The sequence below is a fragment of the Hippocampus zosterae genome, chromosome 17, assembly GCF_025434085.1.
Source record: "Hippocampus zosterae strain Florida chromosome 17, ASM2543408v3, whole genome shotgun sequence".
NCBI lineage: Eukaryota > Metazoa > Chordata > Actinopteri > Syngnathiformes > Syngnathidae > Hippocampus > Hippocampus zosterae.
This window is the reverse complement of record NC_067467.1, coordinates 5,155,497-5,174,592: the sequence shown is the minus strand read 5'-3', so window position 1 is coordinate 5,174,592 and position 19,096 is coordinate 5,155,497. Positions and strand designations below refer to the sequence as shown.

At 42.6% G+C, this 19,096-nt stretch overlaps 1 protein-coding gene across 2 annotated transcripts; it reads left to right on the top strand.

Moving 5' to 3' along the window:
- The first annotated feature begins 202 nt into the window (after positions 1-202).
- On the top strand, positions 203-15,890 carry LOC127589467 (SH3 and cysteine-rich domain-containing protein 2-like). 2 transcript variants are annotated; one of them, XR_007959406.1, is made up of 12 exons: positions 203-550; positions 6,629-6,989; positions 7,651-7,745; positions 8,560-8,644; positions 9,730-9,845; positions 10,821-10,890; positions 11,208-11,281; positions 11,520-11,611; positions 12,180-12,231; positions 13,269-13,409; positions 13,887-14,095; positions 15,014-15,890. XR_007959406.1 is itself a non-coding variant. In XM_052048649.1 (12 exons), exons 2-12 carry the CDS (start codon positions 482-484, stop codon positions 13,983-13,985), a joined length of 1,254 nt encoding a protein of 417 aa, XP_051904609.1. In that variant the 5' UTR covers positions 203-405; positions 475-481; the 3' UTR covers positions 13,986-15,890. The 2 variants fall into 2 exon arrangements, 1 of the variants encoding a protein (XP_051904609.1); XM_052048649.1 differs by having other exon boundaries at positions 203-405; positions 475-550; positions 13,887-15,890.
- The last annotated feature ends 3,206 nt before the right edge of the window (positions 15,891-19,096 follow it).

Here is a 19,096-nt window from a genome sequence, read left to right as displayed (position 1 = left end):
ATAATAAATGCGCAAGCTTGTTTGAGAATAAGAAAGCAAGAGGAGTGTAGTTGACGGTGAATGAGTAGTGTGCACGTTTTCTATATTTGGTGCTACGTGCGTGCGTGACGTTTCATGGCGCGGTTGTAAAACGGCTCCGCCAATAGCGCGACTTCCACGCATGAGTGGGCGTGGCTCGCGTGCGCTCACCCTCACTGATTTTTACGCGCGCCATACGTGCTGACCAAAGAGGCAAGATAGACAAGCACAATATAATACGAGACACTACTGGGTTTATTTTGGATTCTTTTCCAACCAACCTTAAGTGACATTTTGCAGCTTTTTTGGGTGTGGGGGGAGAGCGCGCAATGCGGGACTCGACGTGTCGTCCACGCCTGGCGTGATATTCCCGCGTGGGTCTCAAAAGTGTTTTTTAATATTCGTGTGGTGTTTTTATTTTTTTATTTTTTAGAGTTGGTGTTTTACTCCAATCAGTTTGGCCATGACAGAGATCAATGAGATGGAGAACGACTCTCAGCTCCAACTGAGCCGCCATCCGCTGCCGTCAAAGGTAAACGAACACACACGCAGGCAACCACACGCACACGCACTCAATTGATACATTTCCTGTACTAATGGAGCGCCAATTTGGACTCTGGTTCTGAATTATTGTGCGTCTGTTTTCTACCTGCTCTGGTGTTCTTCCACCCGTTTCTCAATTATGTAAGAGGTGGCACTGATGGCATCACAGATGTGGGTAGTACATTTAGAAATTAGATTTGGCGCCATTACGCACACATGCACGCGCACCGCCTCTTGTGTGTGTGTGTGAGTGTGTACGTGAGTGTGTGTCATGTGTAGATTTGTACATGCTGATGGATCCTGACTGCCTTTTATTTGTCATTATCCAACCATGTATCAGCACTTTTTGAGTTTATTTTCTGTTCATCTGAAAAACAAAGCCAACCTTTAAAAAAAAATCTGTTTCAACACGCCGCACACCACAGGATAATCTGTGAGGATAATCTTGCAGATTCAACTCCTGATTTTGGCAGGAAAACCGAGGGGCGGGGGCATTCGGAACACACCCCAAACCCTCGAATAATCACTCCGGATAATCAGTTACAGAAATCCAAGAGTCTGCTGACTTAGATGAAAATGCTTAAATTCGACTCGGTTGTTGGTTTGTGTGTACCCCATTTAAATATTTATGGTCGCATGTATGAATAGGATTATGTTAACACCATTTCTGAGCTAATCAGGTTAAAAATAAACTTCTTAACATACACCAGAGAAATTACTTGAAATAAACAACAATCAAAAATGTAAATGGTCAATATGCACGATGGATTTTAAAACGATTAAAAAAAAACAATAGTACCTGTGCAGTATGTAAAGAGTATGTTAGTAGTGTAGTAGTCATTCATGATGAGCACAAGTGTCTCCTTCGTTCCAAGTGACTCTGTCCGGCTTTGTTGCTCACCAGCTGCTGCTGTGTGCTGATATTCACTGACAAAGCACTCACACGTTTCACTGATGTGCATTACAAGCGCTCATCCTCGTACTCAGTGACCTCCAGATCGATCAAGGGATGGACAAATGAAGACCCGGGCTACGTGTACTTCCAATGATCCACATCCAATACATTTTCTCTTTTAGCCTTTTGGCCCTTGCCTGACTGACACACATCCACTGGATATTCATAATGATGTACACAACACCCCATTTTCATGCAATTGAGAAAAATAACTCAAATCATATTTCCCCATAGAAATGAATGGAAATTTGATTAATCCGTTCCAGCTCTGAGAAATGAACGACTGAAATATGGTAACTTTCGACTCTAAATTCTGTGCCATTCAAATTGATCAGATTTCAATTTCATTCGAAATTATTTGAGGATAGAAATACCCAAGTATCTTGACATGCTTTCATCCAAGCATCGTATGCATATGTATGCTGTATTTAATGGGACCAAGATGACAGGGAATATCGCTGCGATCATAATCGCGCACTAAAATTGACACTCAGCGACAATGACACGTTTTTGTAGATGACAATCAGATGTCAAGAGGAGGCAGAGGATTAACCAGACCGGCTTTTTCCTCTTCTCTCTCTTGCTACGGGTGCGTTGCCAAGGCTGGCAGACGCGAACTAGCGATCGCTCATTGTTGTTATTTTAGTTCATTGTTGGAATACAATGGGAGCGACTCATGCTGCCGTTTATAGTCCTGTGCTCGTTTTCAACCGGTGTGCCTGCCTGCTTGATCTTGTGTATCGCTTCCTCATTGGATGGGGACAAATAGCGCAAGAAAAAGCTCAATTCTTTTCACGTCACACTTTAGTCATTTTGGCAAGCTATTTTATATTTCTTTATTTTGCTTTTTAATCTGTTCAACTCAAACTTAATTTCAACAGTTTTTTTGGGGTCAGAAACTGAGAAGTTAAGACTCGCTCCACTGGACTTTTATTTATCGTCTGTGAGTAAAGAAAGATTGCGATGTCGTATATCCAACAGCTAACGATGTGCCTGAATGCTGTTCTGACAGTTCCCCTTCTTTAAGATTCACAGACTAAGCTGCCACTTCACAGGGGAGTCTGGAAAGAAGGGGGCATCTCAAATAGGCCTCATCAATTAGAAGGACACCTTATCTGTATTGATTGGTGGTCGAACACCATTAAAAACTAAGCTTCCTAATCAAAAGTGCTGGAAGCGGTAAAACAAGGCCTGCCAGGAAAGTGTTTGATTTGGTATAGCGGTGGTGTGTTATCACAAAAATGAGCACAGACCTCCTTCTCGATACAGCAAAGCTGTCAGAGATGAGGCGGCCTAGTTAGAACGTAAAAGATTGTATCCCCCAAATTACGCCGCACTCTTGTTCCTTGAGCTCTTTGAAATTTTTTTTTTCCGGTCCTTGTCGCGGAATAGGAAGGTGAAGAGTAGCTCACGGTGTGATACGATCACCATCATTTGGTTTTGTGATATGGTGCGAATCAACATATTGGAAAGGAAAGCCAGCATATGTTTAACTGAAATGCTGCAAACTTTTTATTCAAAATAGAAGAAGCATGCACAGGTGGGCCGATACTGTAACTTTAGCTATGATACAATATTGATTCTGTGTCCTTAGCTGTCCTTTATGTTGTGTGAATTAGCTCAAAGATAATCTCGCATTGGATTTGACATGACATCATATGTGATGGAGACTCTCAGAATGGTTTGAATTTAACTGTCTCGCAATATGATACTATCTTAGCGGTATCACGATAAAGGCTTTTGCGCCTATCATTGATGTAACTGAAAAGGGAACCACTTGTAGAAACTGATTATTCAAAGTACAAGAAGCATGCGCTAATGAATCAATAATGCCTTGGGAGAGACGATACGGTAATTATATCGATATCATTCCACAGTGCTTGTTTTGAACAAAGTTAGCCATCCTTCTTATTGTGTTTGTCTGTCATGGTTGATACTGTCATAGAGGTATGAATTTACCGGAGTCATTATAGTATCATTATGATATCATGATACAGCAGTCACATTATCATCAACATAGCTGAAAGGCATTGAAGGAAATTCAAATACACTCACAATGCGATACTATTATGAACATTTAGTATCATGATATGTCAATAATTAATATATTGTTAGGAAACCCAGCATCTGTATGACTGAAAAGTGTCAAACAGACTTCTGGATCCAAAACTCCAAAACCCTGCACTGGTCAATTGAAGGAATAACTTCTCCAAGGTGGGAAGATCCTTTCTGAATTATTTGAAAATGTACCACCCAAAGCCAGTTTCACTTAGTGATCTGAAATTAAACGAGCAAGTCTTTTACAAGTAGAGCCTCAAAAATCCATTATCCGAGCTGCTGAACTTCACGAGGGTAGCAGGAGTTCTGGAAAAATTCTCAAGAAGCTATATCCGAAAAGACGTCGTCAGTCTGCCATTTTGATTTGAACTGGCCACTTCAAACTTCATTTTGGCCATTTCAACCCATTTTTCAAACGTGCCTCCAATTTTGTCCATTTTGCTAGCAGATTTGAACCACGTACAGTATACTCGACAAATAAATGAAACTAAACGGCCAAATCGTTCACTTTTCTTCATTGCGTGTGGGCGGAGCATGTTCGATGACTGACCGGGCGCCATGCTATCTATATCGTATCATATTTCCGCACAGTTGAGCTTGAACACTGAATTATATCTCATGTATGACACATTGATTGGTCGTCTGTCGATGAGAAAAATGGGCTATTTCAGGTCTGCGGGGTCTTTTGTTCGAGAGGATGCCCATGCATATTGATTGATAACACTGAGCACCTTGCGAGGTAGCCCAAAGGGGTGCTCAGTACCCAATATTAAGGAGCTAATGCATTTCATCTCAGCTGTCACATTCAATGTTCGCGTGAGACGACCTCCACCGATGGCGCGAATGGTGAAACGGAAAGCTCTTTTCTCTCCAGCTCGCCGAGGATTCGATTAATTGTAATTGAGACGTGCGTCTCCAGTTCAACGGTCATCTGTCCTAATTGACAGACACAGGCATGATGCTTTAAAAAGCACCGTGGATTACACTGACCGAGAGCTCGCTTACATTCGCTGCGCCCAAAATATTCGAGGCAGCCAGTGCGAATAAGCACATGGTGAAATGGTCCGCTCTATCTCCTGCAGTTATACTAAGCCAACTTTTCCCAAGAATATTACATTAAATTTACTTCAAGGTCAATATACCGAAAAATCTGTCCAAAATTGAATCTTCAGCACTTCTGCCTACCCAAATCCAATCTTCAACCCAGTCTGCCGGGTCATAATAAAAAGGTTAGGAAAAGAACCCATCATTTTTTTCATCGCTATACAGTATAATGATTTTCCACTTTTTGAATCGCACTACCAAAATAAAATTAATCTTTTCACCATGTTTTAATTTATTGAAATGCACTATGTAATTTATTGAAATGGCATTCTCTCCCAGTTTATCGTTCTCAATTACATTTTTAATTTGATAAACAGAGCCCTCGGATGAGCCATTTTCTTTTTCCATTTCATATAAAAACAGTTCATTTGTTCGACTCAATAAGCAAACCGTGCATCTCCGTGATGGCCTATTTACTTCTGATGAAGCCTCACTTAAACCTTTTTACTGGGGGAAGTGATGCATGATGGTGTTCCGCTTTTAATTCAGGCGTGTCAATTCTTCAGATTCATTTGCCTTGATGTTAAGCGAATCATCATAAACCTAGCATGGTTTGTTTACCATGTAGCATGTAGCATGTGATTATGCATATATCTACACACACACACACTTGTAAAGTAGCATCATTGCCAAATGGCTGTCAGCGCGCTCGTGATCCGCTTATCTTTCTGGATCGATACGACCTGCTGAGGCCTCTCCCGTGTGATTTTTATGGAATCCATCATCCGAGACCCTGCTTGGCAATCGAGGCTGCTTTTTGTCCATACACCTGACACACAACGTATATTTTGATTCCCTTTCACAACACCTCCCACTAGATTACAAGGCCTGTACATGCTGTTGGTAGATGATAAAGCCCATGATCACAATGGCCTCGGCGCCACCAAGGAAAAGGCCATTTACCCACGTGAGCCCTGCGTCAGCCCCTCCCATGTGTGAGGATGTTCACCGAGGGGATTATCTGCTTTAGCCCTGTTTGCAACAACGCTAGCTTTGAACGTACTGTGCTAGGATGAGGATGTGACACCCCCAGGAAGTGAAAACAGAGGAAACCCTGCATCATTTTTGCAGCTGCAGTATGTTAGCATCCACCGTTCTGGAAATACTTTGGAAATATGTCAACGGGATTGTTCTTTGACATCAACCTCATCCAAGTTTCCCTTTTCGCGCCTTAGCTTAGCCAAATAAGTAATTCACTGCCAGTTGCTTTCAAAGCAGAGTTCCCCACATTGGTAGAAAACAAACGGTAGTCTCTTCTTTTTTGACCTTTTCCCATTTTTTAGTAATCAACAGCAGAACAAGATTTTTGATTCACCAAAACCACCGGTTGCTGAGCAAATAGATCAGAAAATTAGCTTTTTGTGAAAAGGCCCATGTCAAGCAGAACAGTGACTTTAATGCAAATTTTTCCTCCATAATTTCCTGTGGAACTGGACAATTTCTGTTCTGATATTTTGTAAGGTGAACAAAAACTGCATCATCAGCTGATCTTGCTGTTTCTTTCAGAGGTTTTATTGGATTTGGGACTCATCATGTTCTTTTTATCCCACAGCGCTCGTAACACAGCAGAATGAAACTGTAAAATTGTGTCTCATCCCTCCCGGAAGCCCAGTCCAATTTTTCTTCAAAAATGTGCAGCATTATTGCCTTTCCTTTTTTTGTGCAATTTCTCAGGAAACAACTGTGGTTCCGCTCAAGCCATTAAAAAAAAGTCAAAATTGTCCAATCTGCATCACGCATGTGTGATATGATTTTACCTAGAAACTAACTTTTAGTTTCTGTTTACTTGAACACTCATTACACAGCATTAGACAAGGCTATGGCCAGATTAAATGAAGCTCCGCCGTTCTCTTCAACATAGTTCCCTGACAACAGGATGGCACCAAAGTAAGATATATATGTTAGATATGGCTTTGGGTTGATCATCCGTGTGTGTGTGTGTCTGTTTAGTTGCAGAGACTCAAGCGCTCGCTGTCGTTCATGCGCAGTAAGAGTGTTGAGAACTTCTTCCAGCGCTCCTACAGCGATGCCCGCCTCCCCCCCGAGCTCATCACGGAGCCTGCGGACCCCCCGTCGCCCTCACCGCCCCCGTTGGAGTTGATGGGCTCGCCTATTGGGAGCTCACGGCCTTCGCCGTCGCTGTCGCCGTCGGTCAGTCCCAACCCTTCCATCGCCTCCCATTCGCCCTCGCTCAGACTTTCCCCGTCGCTGCCCCCCAAGCCCGCCCAGCCAGCTCAGATCACGCACTGCTTCCACAATCATGTCTTTCGCAAGCCCACCAACTGCGAGCTCTGCAAGAACATGATCCTAGGTGAGACCACCTCATTGATTTACAAACAGTACTTCCAGACACTGCCTTCCAAATTATCGCGCAAATTATGTTTTTCTCAGATTTTTATAAATAGTCTGTGCAAATGGCACTCAGCATAATTTTCAAGTCATCACCTGGTTAATAATTTGAATGTTTTGTAACAAACCTCGCAGAATGTTATTTTTATTAAAAACATTTGAATGTACCGGTAGGTTTGTTTTTAGGCCTGATTGCATGAAATGAAATGTAGCTCGGATGCAAACTTTTACCTCAGTGTGATTCGATTTTTGACTCTCGCTCAGCACAATCTGTGTGCTTTTATTTAGTATTTTTCCACTGGTCTTTTTGCTACTTTCCATCACATTGATGCATTTTCATTTTTTTCCCCGCTAGCATGCATGGTGTCTTCATTGTTATTACGTAATGGATCATCCGGCCTTCCTGCAGCCTTCTGCACTTACGCCCTCCCTATGCAGCTTTAATCAACCCATCGGAGAAATCGAAGAAGCACTCATGTATACTTATGACACGACTGGCCTAGGATAGGGAATAAAATGCGCTTGTGAATCATTCAAAACGGCGCGGATCGTCGTGTTGGAGTGCTTTTGACACTGTATGGAACCGTGACGAACCAATTACATCTGTCTTGCTTCTCGCATAGGAAACTCCAAACAGGCTTTGCGGTGTAAAACGTGCAAGCTGGCGGCACACCTGTGGTGCACTTCAGAACTCTCGCAGCAGCCGTGTTACGGAAAGGTGCGACAAAACACACTCACACTGGACATGTTTACAACGCAGCATCAGGGGGTTCTAAACTACGATCCAGGAGGGCATTTGGGTGGCATGGCAGCAAAAGAGGTGTAACTTCCTGTCACCTCTGACTTTCTTCTTATCCACCAATCACACATTGCTAAATTAAACAAGTGCCTGAGGATGCAGGTGTCACATTGCTTCGAATTTGAGATCAGCACAGCTTTTGAGTAGAAAATAAAGATTAGGTGCTGAACCTTGACTTGTCACGTTGATAATGAGGGAGGGACATGCCAGCATGTTAGAATTGTTAGCCAAGACTTTTCCCAGCCCATTCTGATTAAAAAACAAACAAACAAACAAACAAAAAATAGTTTACAGCATTTCACGTGAACGGCACTCAAATATATTCAAGGAACGTGTTACTCGAGTAGTCCCCCCCCCCCCAAAAAACAACGAGGTGTGAGAGGTGGGTAGATAAGCTCAAATGTCTCAGCGTGAACAAAGACTAAACACTGATTACCTCACGAGTGGGTTCCCTCTGCATAATGTGACAAAGTGGCTCATTTGCAAGCTGAGGCAGCGACAGTTATTTGCTTAATTCAGTGTGAAATGACAGCTCGGTGTTAAAAAGCCCCGCGTTGAAAGTCGCCGCGACAGCCGACTAAGATGTTCCTTGGCGCCAGTATGCTTTCCATTCGAGAGAATCTCGTCAAATGACTCGGTTGAAGTCTCCCGTAATGGAGCAGTGGGAGGCCTTGAAGTTCCGACTAATGGAAGCTGAACAAAAATCATACTGCTCTGTGTTCTCCTCCGTTAGTCGGGCGCCTTCAAGCGAAACTTCAGCTCACCCATGCTCGTCACCGAACAACTAGCCGTGGTCAAGGAAGTCCAGCCCAGTCAAGGTGAGTGTGTGCGTTTGTGTGTTGTTTGGTAATATCGAACATACTAGTAAGTTCCCAGAAGAGGCTCCTTAAAAATTTTCAGGCATTCATGAAAAATAATCCAATTAAAAAGCATAACATTTGGAATTTGGAAATATTATATGTTTTATCGGGCAGTCGAGTCATTGAAGAACAAAAGCATGAATGTGGGAGTTTACCGTAATGTATCTCGTCTATTTGACAACAAGGCCGTTCCCATTTTTATGAAGAGAATGTTTCAACAAAACTGGCTGCAAATACCATACGTCAGTACCCAATGACATTAAAAGCAGCTGACTTGGCCTCAAACAGGCCACCGTACTGTACGAAAGGTCAACACATGGGTTCATTTGTCACTCCGAATCAGACTTTAGCGCCTTGCGCTGTCACTTCCTTTTAGACTCCGCAAACGAGGACCAAAATTAACCCACAACATCACAGGAAGTCAGGGATATTTTAAAATAAACGTTTGAGTGTCATAGAGATGCCACCTCAAGAAATGAAGCCAAAGAAAAAAAAATATTGTGTTCCATTTGGAGGAATGCAAAATTGCTAATGCTAATCTTCTCCAGCTAAGTTTTGCCGTTTGCTAAATTGACTTGTTGAACCATTGCAACTCCCTGTTGAGAACCAAAGTTTACCATTTTTGAAGACAACGGGGCCATCTGGTTTCGTTATTCGTTATATTCGTCTTTTTGTTAAATGAGCTTGCCGACTCATGACAAATTATCGCGAGCCAAATCTGTTGGGGCACTGTCCCATTTCACCCAAATGCGAAATTTCCCTTGACAGATCCTCTGATATGGACCGGAACATGATTTTTGACAAGAAAATATACCATTAAAAAGCACTCTTTGGCCACTAAACGGTTTTACGATGTGTGCCAGAGACTAAAATGAAAGCATGCTGATTTTTTTCGGCCCGTTTTGATGCCTCCTTAAGTTTTGGCTCCTTTCTCAAACTCGTAAGTGGGTCATCCCAGCTAAATTTAGACTCCCTGTTCTTCCCCTCCACGCTGACATGCATGCTCAATATGCCCAGCGTTTTGCCTGTGTGTGTGATTTCAGAAGTGGTACGGGCACGTGTGGACCCGGTCTACGCCGCCTTGCGCTACGGGACATCGCTGGCGCAGATGAGCCGCTCCAGTTTCGGCAGCATGTCGGATTCGCCGACGCGCAGTTTGGTACGAGATTGAGATCGAGTTTACTTGGCAGTCATGAACCCCCGATGCATCCCAATTTTGTCTTTGTCGTGAACCCCCTTGGTGTGGCGCGGTTCGGAGTTCACGGCACGTGACTGCTAACTCTCTTTTAAAAAAAATAAAAATCAACTGCAGATACATGCGTTCAGTACGGTTCCATTGTATTTAACTTAAATACAATAGTCCAGTGGTTAGCGCGTCGGCTTCACAGTGCAGAGGTAGCGGGTTCGATTCCAGCTCCGGCCTCCCTCTGCGGAGTTTGCATGTTCTCCCCGGGCCTGCGTGGGTTTTCTCCGGGTGCTCCGGTTTCGTTCCACATTCCAAAAACATGCGTGGCAGGCTGATTGAACACTCCAAATTGTCCCTAGGTGTGAGTGTGAGCGTGGATGGTTGTTAGTCTCTGTGTGCCCTGCGATTGGCTGGCAACTGATTCAGGGTGTCCCCCGCCTACTGCCCGAAGACAGCTGGGATAGGCTCCAGCACCCCCCGCGACCCTAGTGAGGATTAAGCGGTTCGGAAAATGGATGGATGGATGGACAATGCATTTGCATTTAATCATTTAGAGTGTTTAGTTGTCAAACATTTATTTGGAGTCTTCAGATTATTTTTAGGAAGTATTTCAGTAGATTTCGGAGTAGTTCTGTACTGAGTGTACATCCAGGAGTGTTTAGGTTACATTGTAGATGAACACTTGGGCCTACTACGCCATTGTATTTTAATGCTGGTCTATATGGTGGTACTGTGAGAGCCAACTATTTATGGGTCTGAAACATATACGGTACCCCCCACACACACACATTTTTTGTTCCCAACTCACTTAGGGTTCGGCGGGTCACTTTGCCGAGGCTTCCATCTTTTCAACTCCTAACTATGCTTTTGAGTATCTTCCATTTCGCATGTGCGGTGCCATCAAAGGCCCTCCATTAACATGTAGTGTATGCCTGTTGTTGATCAAAGGGTGAGGCGGGTGAGGAGAGGCAGGGGAGACAGTGCAGCATGGAGGAAGACATCCCTCAGGAGGCAGGAGGTAATATCGCCGCAGTGTGTTTGTCTGTTGTATCCATGCATGTGTTGACACAGCTTAGAGCGCCTTTGCGTGCATGTATTTACTTTAAGCCACAACTCACATGCGGGTGCTCACACGCTAACGGGCCAACCGGCACATCCAACACGTATATTCAGTGTACAATCTGTATTACAAAGGCCAATAAGCTATATTAGACGTACATTTACATGGGTAACATGCACGAATGTGCTCGTGTTACTATGCGTCGACATGGGTGTGCGTGTGCGTTTCCTCCCGTCAGCATTCTCTGGCACGTGTTCACACGTTTCGTCTTCTAGACTCTGTTGCCGCCGACATTGAAGTGGAGAAGGAACAAGATGAGGGTGCAAGTCAGGCTGAGACGCCTGCTGAGGTGCGTGTTTGTGCGGCACAGTTGAGCGCGTTTGCCATTTTTGCAGAGTTTATTCAATTACTTCATTACACTTACTTACTCTTGGGGAATAAAAAGGGGGCGGGGTTATGGTTGCAGTGTATGGCAAATATAATGCCCTTTGATATATTGTCAGCAAGGGTGGTTGTTTTCGACCCCGCCCCTCCCCTTTGCACGCCACTGCGTGTGTAGCGCCTCACTCCCTCCTTCCCCTTTCCAGGTGCCCCCCAAACGAATCGAGGTGCATTCCATGCATACTTACGTGGCGCTCTACAGCTTTCTGCCTCAGGAACACAACGACCTGGAACTACAGTGAGTCAACACGCATCCGATTGTTTTGATGAAAAATGGTCATCTGTCTTCATCATCGTGTCGTCAGAGGACACGTTTGAGGGGCCTCCCAGGATGACTAATTTTACACTTTCGCCCCTTGCTTGCGTGGCTTTTCTCTGGGTACTCCACTTTCCTTCCACATTCCAAAAACATGCATAGTCGGTTAATTGGACACTCAAAATTGTCCCTAGTCCCGAGTCCCGGTCTGCAGGCCGATGTTTGGCGACCAATGCTCTCAAATTGTTTTCAAATATAGCTTTGGAATGAATCTGCTGCATTGAACAAGGGTTCACGAGATGTCCTTTAAAGCTTTTTCAGGTAGCCCAAGATCACTTTTCTACTATTCAGTACTTGACCTTTAGTACAAAATCTCATTAGGTAATTCAACCTGCCTTTGCCAAGAACTTCCAAAAAAATAAAAAATCCCCTTGCCAAGGGACTTGATATTTCTCCTCCTTTTATGTGCTTATCACAAATCCCTGTTTCGTCTTTCTACCGTCCTCACGGACCCTCTTTTATCCTTTTTTTTTTGCCTTATCATTTCCAGCCCCGGTGATCGGGTGCAAGTCACAGACGACTCCAACGAGGAGTGGTGGAAGGTGGGTGATGAGACTAAATCATCATTTGTTTGTGTGTGTGTGTGTGTGTGTGTGTGTATGCACCTGCTCAGACACAAATTGAGTCATGTCTAAAAAGAGTATTAAAAAAAAACAAGAACAACAACAGGTGTGAGTCTGCATGCACGTGAATGCGGGTGTGTGTCGATCCGAAACGCACGCAGCCTATCAAGGCCCTCATCAACTGCAGCATTTTCAATCAGCGGTGATTAATGTGAGCACGTGCGCATAATGTGCAATGAACTCCGCCTATTACAAGATGTGAGAATATGTGATGGCAAAAATTTAGGTGTGACATATGGACACGGAAAATGTTTCGGCCGTTTATGCAGGTGTATTGAAAACCATTTCAGCTTGTCGGGATTGATTATTGCCACCCGTTTTCCACTCGGGTCACCAACAGACACACACACGCGCATACAAATAAAATCTTCTCGATTAACACAAGTAAATTCAAATAATCTGTCCATTATCCGATGATATTTGCGATTTTTTGCAATTCAGTTTTAGGTGCTCATTAACGTGCAGCGTGTCGTAGCGATTTAGGATGAAATCTGTAATTGTTGTTAACGTGTTGAAGCAAATTAGCAGATAACTTTAACGTGACCTAATTTGGTCCTCGCTTCCTGCCGAGACCTGGTCTTCTTCTCTGCTGTCTGCCATCTAATGGTGAACACTGTTATTACAACTTAAAATTGCTCATCCAGATAGTAACCATTTTTCTTTTTAAAAAATGAACCGAGGGTCCCCCTGAGTGTGGGCGCCGGCCACGTGCGACCACCATTTGCACATCCCAAATTTACATTCAGTAGATTGACATATCATACAATGAGAAATGAAGAGAAATATTGAAAAATGGTCAGAATGTGAACGGAAATGCAGCCACTACTGGATTTCCACCTTGTAGCAGTCAACAACCTCGTCGTGTCGCACTAATATTTATTTATTTTTATTTTTTTACCGGCAGTATTGAATGACTCATAGAGTAACTGCGGTCCTGTTGTTTTGGCCTCCCCCAGGGCAAGAGCGGCGACAGGGTGGGCTTTTTCCCAGCCAACTTTGTGCAGCGAGTGCGTCCCGGCGAGAGAGTGTGGCGTGTCATCCAGGGAACATCCGCCAGCAGCTGCGGGAGAGGACACATGGTAGTCAAGGAGGCGCAGGTACCCACCCCACAGGCTCCGCTTTATGTTGCATTTTATGAGCCCCCCTTGTGTCACTGTAACCATGGCAACCAAGTGATGAAATTCTGAGCTGCTGCATCCTGAACTACACCCACACACACAAATGACAACGCAAAAAAAATTCCTGTCGTTTTTAAGTTTTACATTTTGGAATGAAATAAAAAATAAATTTAAAAAAAGAGGTGATAAACATTCCTGTCGAATGGAAATGTTCCTAATTCCACAAAGTTCCGGAATTATCTCAGGAGCTCACATCCCCATGACACTGCTTCTGTTTTCTAGTCTTATGCACAGCGATGGCGGTTTGTTTATTTTTTCATCGGTGGATATTCCAAAATAGATTCAGCCAAGCCCGTAAAGCGCAAGCTAACAGTTGAGCACAAAGCTGAAGGGCTGTACCAGACGGGCTATGAGAGCACCCACGGGATTAACGTGATTAGCTATGTCTTTTGTTAGATCTGCGTGGGCAAGTGTGAAGACGGCGACACCTTGGTGAAGTTGAGCAGCGGCAAGAAGCGAGGCCTGGTGCCGGCACACTCCATCGAGGAGATCTGAGCTTCGCCAACAATGTCATCACCTCCTCTCATCATTTTCGCCTTCTTTCTGCACTGAATGGATGAAGTGGACCAGAAACAAAAAAAGTTTTGCCCCAAAGTCTCCTCACTGTAAGTCTTAACGGAGAGCAAAATGGACTCTTGTTTGTTTACATTTGGCCCACACGCTTCCTTCTTCCTTTCCGCTTGGCTGCGTTTCACCCCCCTCCCCCCACACTTGAAAGAAAAGGTCGAAGATGGAGAGGGCTATGTGATGTGATTTTATTTTATTTTTGGGTAACAATTCCCCTCGCTTGTCAGGCTTCATTACATTACATTTAAAAACCACACAAACAAAAAAACAAAACAGTTTTCTTTAAGGGCATAGATCAAATCCAATTGCAAACAATAAATGCTTTTTTCTTTTTCTGTAAATAGGAACACATTTAATTTCAAATGACACATTCAGAGTATGTTAATAAAATATGAAAGATGGACTATGAACAAAATAGTGCAGCCATGACACAACAAACAACCGGGTAAATGCTTGATTTTATTTTTTTTTTTTTGAGGAAAGTGCAACATCAGTGTTCTTTTTCGGAAATGAGGGATGGTGACAAGGCTATCTATAACAATTACAGCGAAAATAATATAATGGATGAAAGCTTTTTAGCAAATTGCAACATGAATTTCAACCAGTGACTTTTTCACATTTTGAAGAGTCGAACGTGTGCCTTGAAGGAAGCGAACACATTTTCGGCATTCACACGAATCCTGCACTCATTCTCCTCATCAAATCAAGGAGAGCGGCAATCTAATGGAAGCGTGGCTCATTTACATATCGAATATTAATGAGGAATGTGTAAAAGGAAATCAAAGGTTGACCTTTACAAATAAAATCCAAATTTGCTGAACGTAAAATACAACTTTGCTCGATTTAGCTTGACATTTTTTCACTTTTGAAAGTTGTCTTGTTCGTGATGAACGTTTACTCCTACTACGCTACTGTATTTTAATGTTAGTCATGATGGTTCTTTTTTTTTTTTGTAGGTGGTACTAAAAAGTTTGAAAACAACCGTTCAAGACAGATGGGCGACGCGAAATTGCCAAGTTGTTTTGCTCGGGCATCAAATTTTCACGATCGTTTTGATGATTCGCCATCAAAAGGAGGCACGAGGGCCCATCCATCCCTTCTTGGAGCTTTTATTCGCATTATCTTGTAAATTTTTCACTCCGTTTAGGAAAATAATCTTTTTCCAATTAAAATTTTTTTAAAAAGACAAAATGTTTTTCATTGGACCAACATAGCCCGAAAGCTCGTTGCCTTGTGCGCTCTTTGCTTTGCTCAGTAAGGACACAACACATAATTAATGTGCTGTCTAATTAACCCAATTAAAAAAAAATCACATTAAAAAGGGAAGGTAAAGATAGACCTGCAAGGCGGTGGTTCAGATGAAAAGCCATTTTGGTCCCGTTCCCATGCAAAGGATGTTCTGGCGGGAAGACATTTGTATGAGCTGAAGAAAACGAGTGCCAAGGAACGACGTGTGTGTCAAAGCGTGCCCTCTGAGTCATCACTGATCCAAAGTCACCTACCGTTCGGCTTCCCGTTGTCTGGCTTTCATGTGGGAACGCTCACCGATCCCCCCCCCGTAAAGGACACTTCATTTCCGTCCCCTGCGTGAGGCCGTGCAGTCGAAGCCGAAATCCTTTCATCCCGGCGTTAGCGTTAACTTCTAACAATTTTTACATGCTTATTGTTGTGTTCCGTTGAACTGTGAAGACATGAGCACAACTGGGTTAAGTTCAGGCGTGTTGATTGATATTGTAGCATTCTTAACACCAGTATTTTGACATTTTGTTCTTCTCCACATCCTTCAAATGTATTTTGAAATTTCTGTCCCTTTCAATAAATGGCTCAAAGTACGTCGACTGTGGCCTTTCCTGATCAAATGCAACTGCAGTGGACCTGTCTGTCACCTGTTTGCTGATTTGATTTGATTTTTCCTCAATACAGTGGATCCCTGCCAACTCACATTTCCCCTATTTGCATTTTTTTAAATATAGTGGTCCCGTATACTCACTATTCAGCACCCGTTGATTTGCATTTTTGCAGATTATTTTCTTATATTTTCCTAAATTTTGGTTATTTTATTCACCCATTTTAAAAGCACTAGCACACATTAAAAAGTACAACAGCAGTTAGCTACGGTAAAGCTGACTTTGGGCGAGAAACAGGATACGCCCTGAACTAATCGCCCGCCCAATTGCAATATTCTTGAATCCATTTACAGAAAAAGGAAATCACTCGCAGTGACATCAATTCAGGCCATAAAAACAGTGATAATTTTGCGCTTATTTTCTCAATTGAAAAACACATTTAATTCAACCCACGCATGCACACACACACACACACACACACACAATACTGATGTGCCATGTTCTTTTTAAGCAGACACATACAATTGCTGGCATGACAAAATGCAGCTGGCAAGGAAATTTAGATGCAAAAATAGAGCTGAGAGAAAGAAATGTAGTTCAGGTAATCACATTTTATGCAAATGCACGTGCTCACACACACACACACACACACACACACACACACACACACACACACACGCCAGTGATAGCAGTTGACAGAGGCGTAAAGGAAAAACCTTTCATTAGCCTTTCAAGTTCACCCACACACGCATGCATATGGGAGTGCAAACACACACACACACACACACGCACACGTGCACACAGGCGTGCACAATCTTTTGTCTTGGTCATTAAGCCGTCAAATCGTAAACAATAGCCCTACTTCATGTATTCCAATGCCAAACTACGACTTTATTCTTGTCATTATAATCATTTATTCCTAAAAAGAAACCATACTTTTGTAATAAAACAATTTTTTCATTTGCTATAATGGAGGGCTATTAATAATGTTTTTTGTTAAAAAAATAAGTAAACATTTTAAAAATACTTTATTTTGCAATCGTAACCCCCCCCCCCCCCCCCACACAGGACAACAACAATGGAATACACTAAATAATTATTAGCTGTAACCTGGATCCAGAAATCAAACAAATTTATACTTAAGCCATAAAAAAGGTAGTTCTTCTTTCACATTTAAATTCTGTATAAATTTTTTTTGTTAGTTTAGCGCAAATACTCATAGTTATACCCGCATTTCGAAGAAAGTTCGATTCTGATCTCGGTATATATCAGATTAGCATTAGCTAGCTAGCTCCTGGTTATCGAGAGTCTATTTCCCTTTGACACGAATTACAGACCCACACACTCACACACACAGAGCTTATGTCATCATTCAAACTTCACATTGGTCCACAGGTGGATGAGAAGACTTCATAAGTGGTTGTTTTATACAAGAAGCACGACTTCGTCTTGGCTTAAATGAGTTAGCAAGGCTTTCGTGGTCTCAAGTCAGTTAATTCACTTTACTTTGTTTGTGGCTCTGCGGCATGAGCACAAACACACGCGTACCCACACGCCATCTCTTCTACATCTTTGTGACGGTCTGTAACGAGAAACAATCCAATTAGCATGTGCACTCGTGACTTGTTTGCCTGCTCGTCAGTCTACGTGACGTCACGTTGTCTTTACGGGACCCATTCGTTTTTATTTGTGTACATTTGGAAATGAATTCTTTCGAGTGATGACTTGTTTTACTGGCAGGATGACGTACAAACGTCAGAGCTAATCTGCGCTACGGTCATATGAGGCTAATAAATGCTAGGAAATACGAGTGACCAATCTTTTCCATTGTATTCCGATCTATTTTTATTCAAATACCAATATATTTCATGGCTGAAGCTCTATCTCATAGTCAAACAAAACAGTATTAGCTTAGCATGGTTGTCAGTCATATTCTTTTCTTGACTGAATTGCCCATTTGCTGTGTCAAAAACAACATACATGTAGATCGGAATTGACCTCCCCAAATGGATGTGCAACATCCACCATCTTCATCCTATCATCTCCCTTATTTTAAAAAAAATCTAATAAAATTCCAGATAAATTCCTATCGGCTCCTTACGGACGGATTTGAATAAAAATGACATCGCAGAGGAGGACCTCGGGGAGATATTCCTTCTCTCCTCCTCTCACATTATATTAAAACACCTTTCAAATGGCTCGATTGAGACGCAGAAAAACAGATAACCTGATTTTAATCACATTTTCGCTGCTTGGCACTGTTGATAAATGATTGTAATTGGCAAAATGGCGCTAGCATGAGCATGGGGATTAAAAAAAAATATTACACAGCGCTCTATCAAGTTTTAATAGATGAGGTGGTTAAATTTGATCCACATGGATGCATGGTTGGATTTTTCTATTGGCAACCACGGGCATTTGCCTGGGGCCCCAAGGTTTCCAGGGTCCCCCAAAAATCTAATGAAAACTATTTATCCATCTCACGGGGTGACCATTTTGCTTTTTACTGCCATGTGCTGTCAACTGAAAATGACAGCTCAGCTACTAAAAGCTCTGTTTGCAAACATCATATGACCAAACCCAGAAAAAGGTGAATCGTCACTTGAGGTACAGTTGAAAATGACTCTTTATCACAGAATACATTGACGCCGTCGAAATAGTCAACAATATTAAATGAAGACTAAAGTTAAATATGCCTCTAAAGCACAATTCAGCAGTCATAGAGGTATGCACTCAAGTGAATAAACCTAATTTATGGATCCTACATGATGTAGGACCAATGAAAATGATGACTTGACAAGATGAAGCATGGGGGAGGAAATTTTTCTTAGAAAGTAACTGTCGACTGCTAGCATACGTCCTCCAAATACTGGTTGCTGTCCGCAGGCCATTTGGGTACACAAAGACAAAAATATTTATTGGTCAGAGTCAACAAGTTTTATTTTAAAAACCAAGTGCAAACCACTAGTCATTTTTTTGTCTTGAGTAGCAAGCAAAAATTTGGGTTATGTGCACTAAATGGAGGCAGTAAAATTCTCAATGGTGAATAATTAATTTTTAAAAAGAGACCAATGGCTGCTTAAAGCTCTCCCGGTGGAGGGTCGGACGAAGAATTGTGTATTTAATCAAACCACAACTTACAAATGTCCACTAGCTTCATGCTAACGCGCAACAGATAGGCTAGCGAAACTA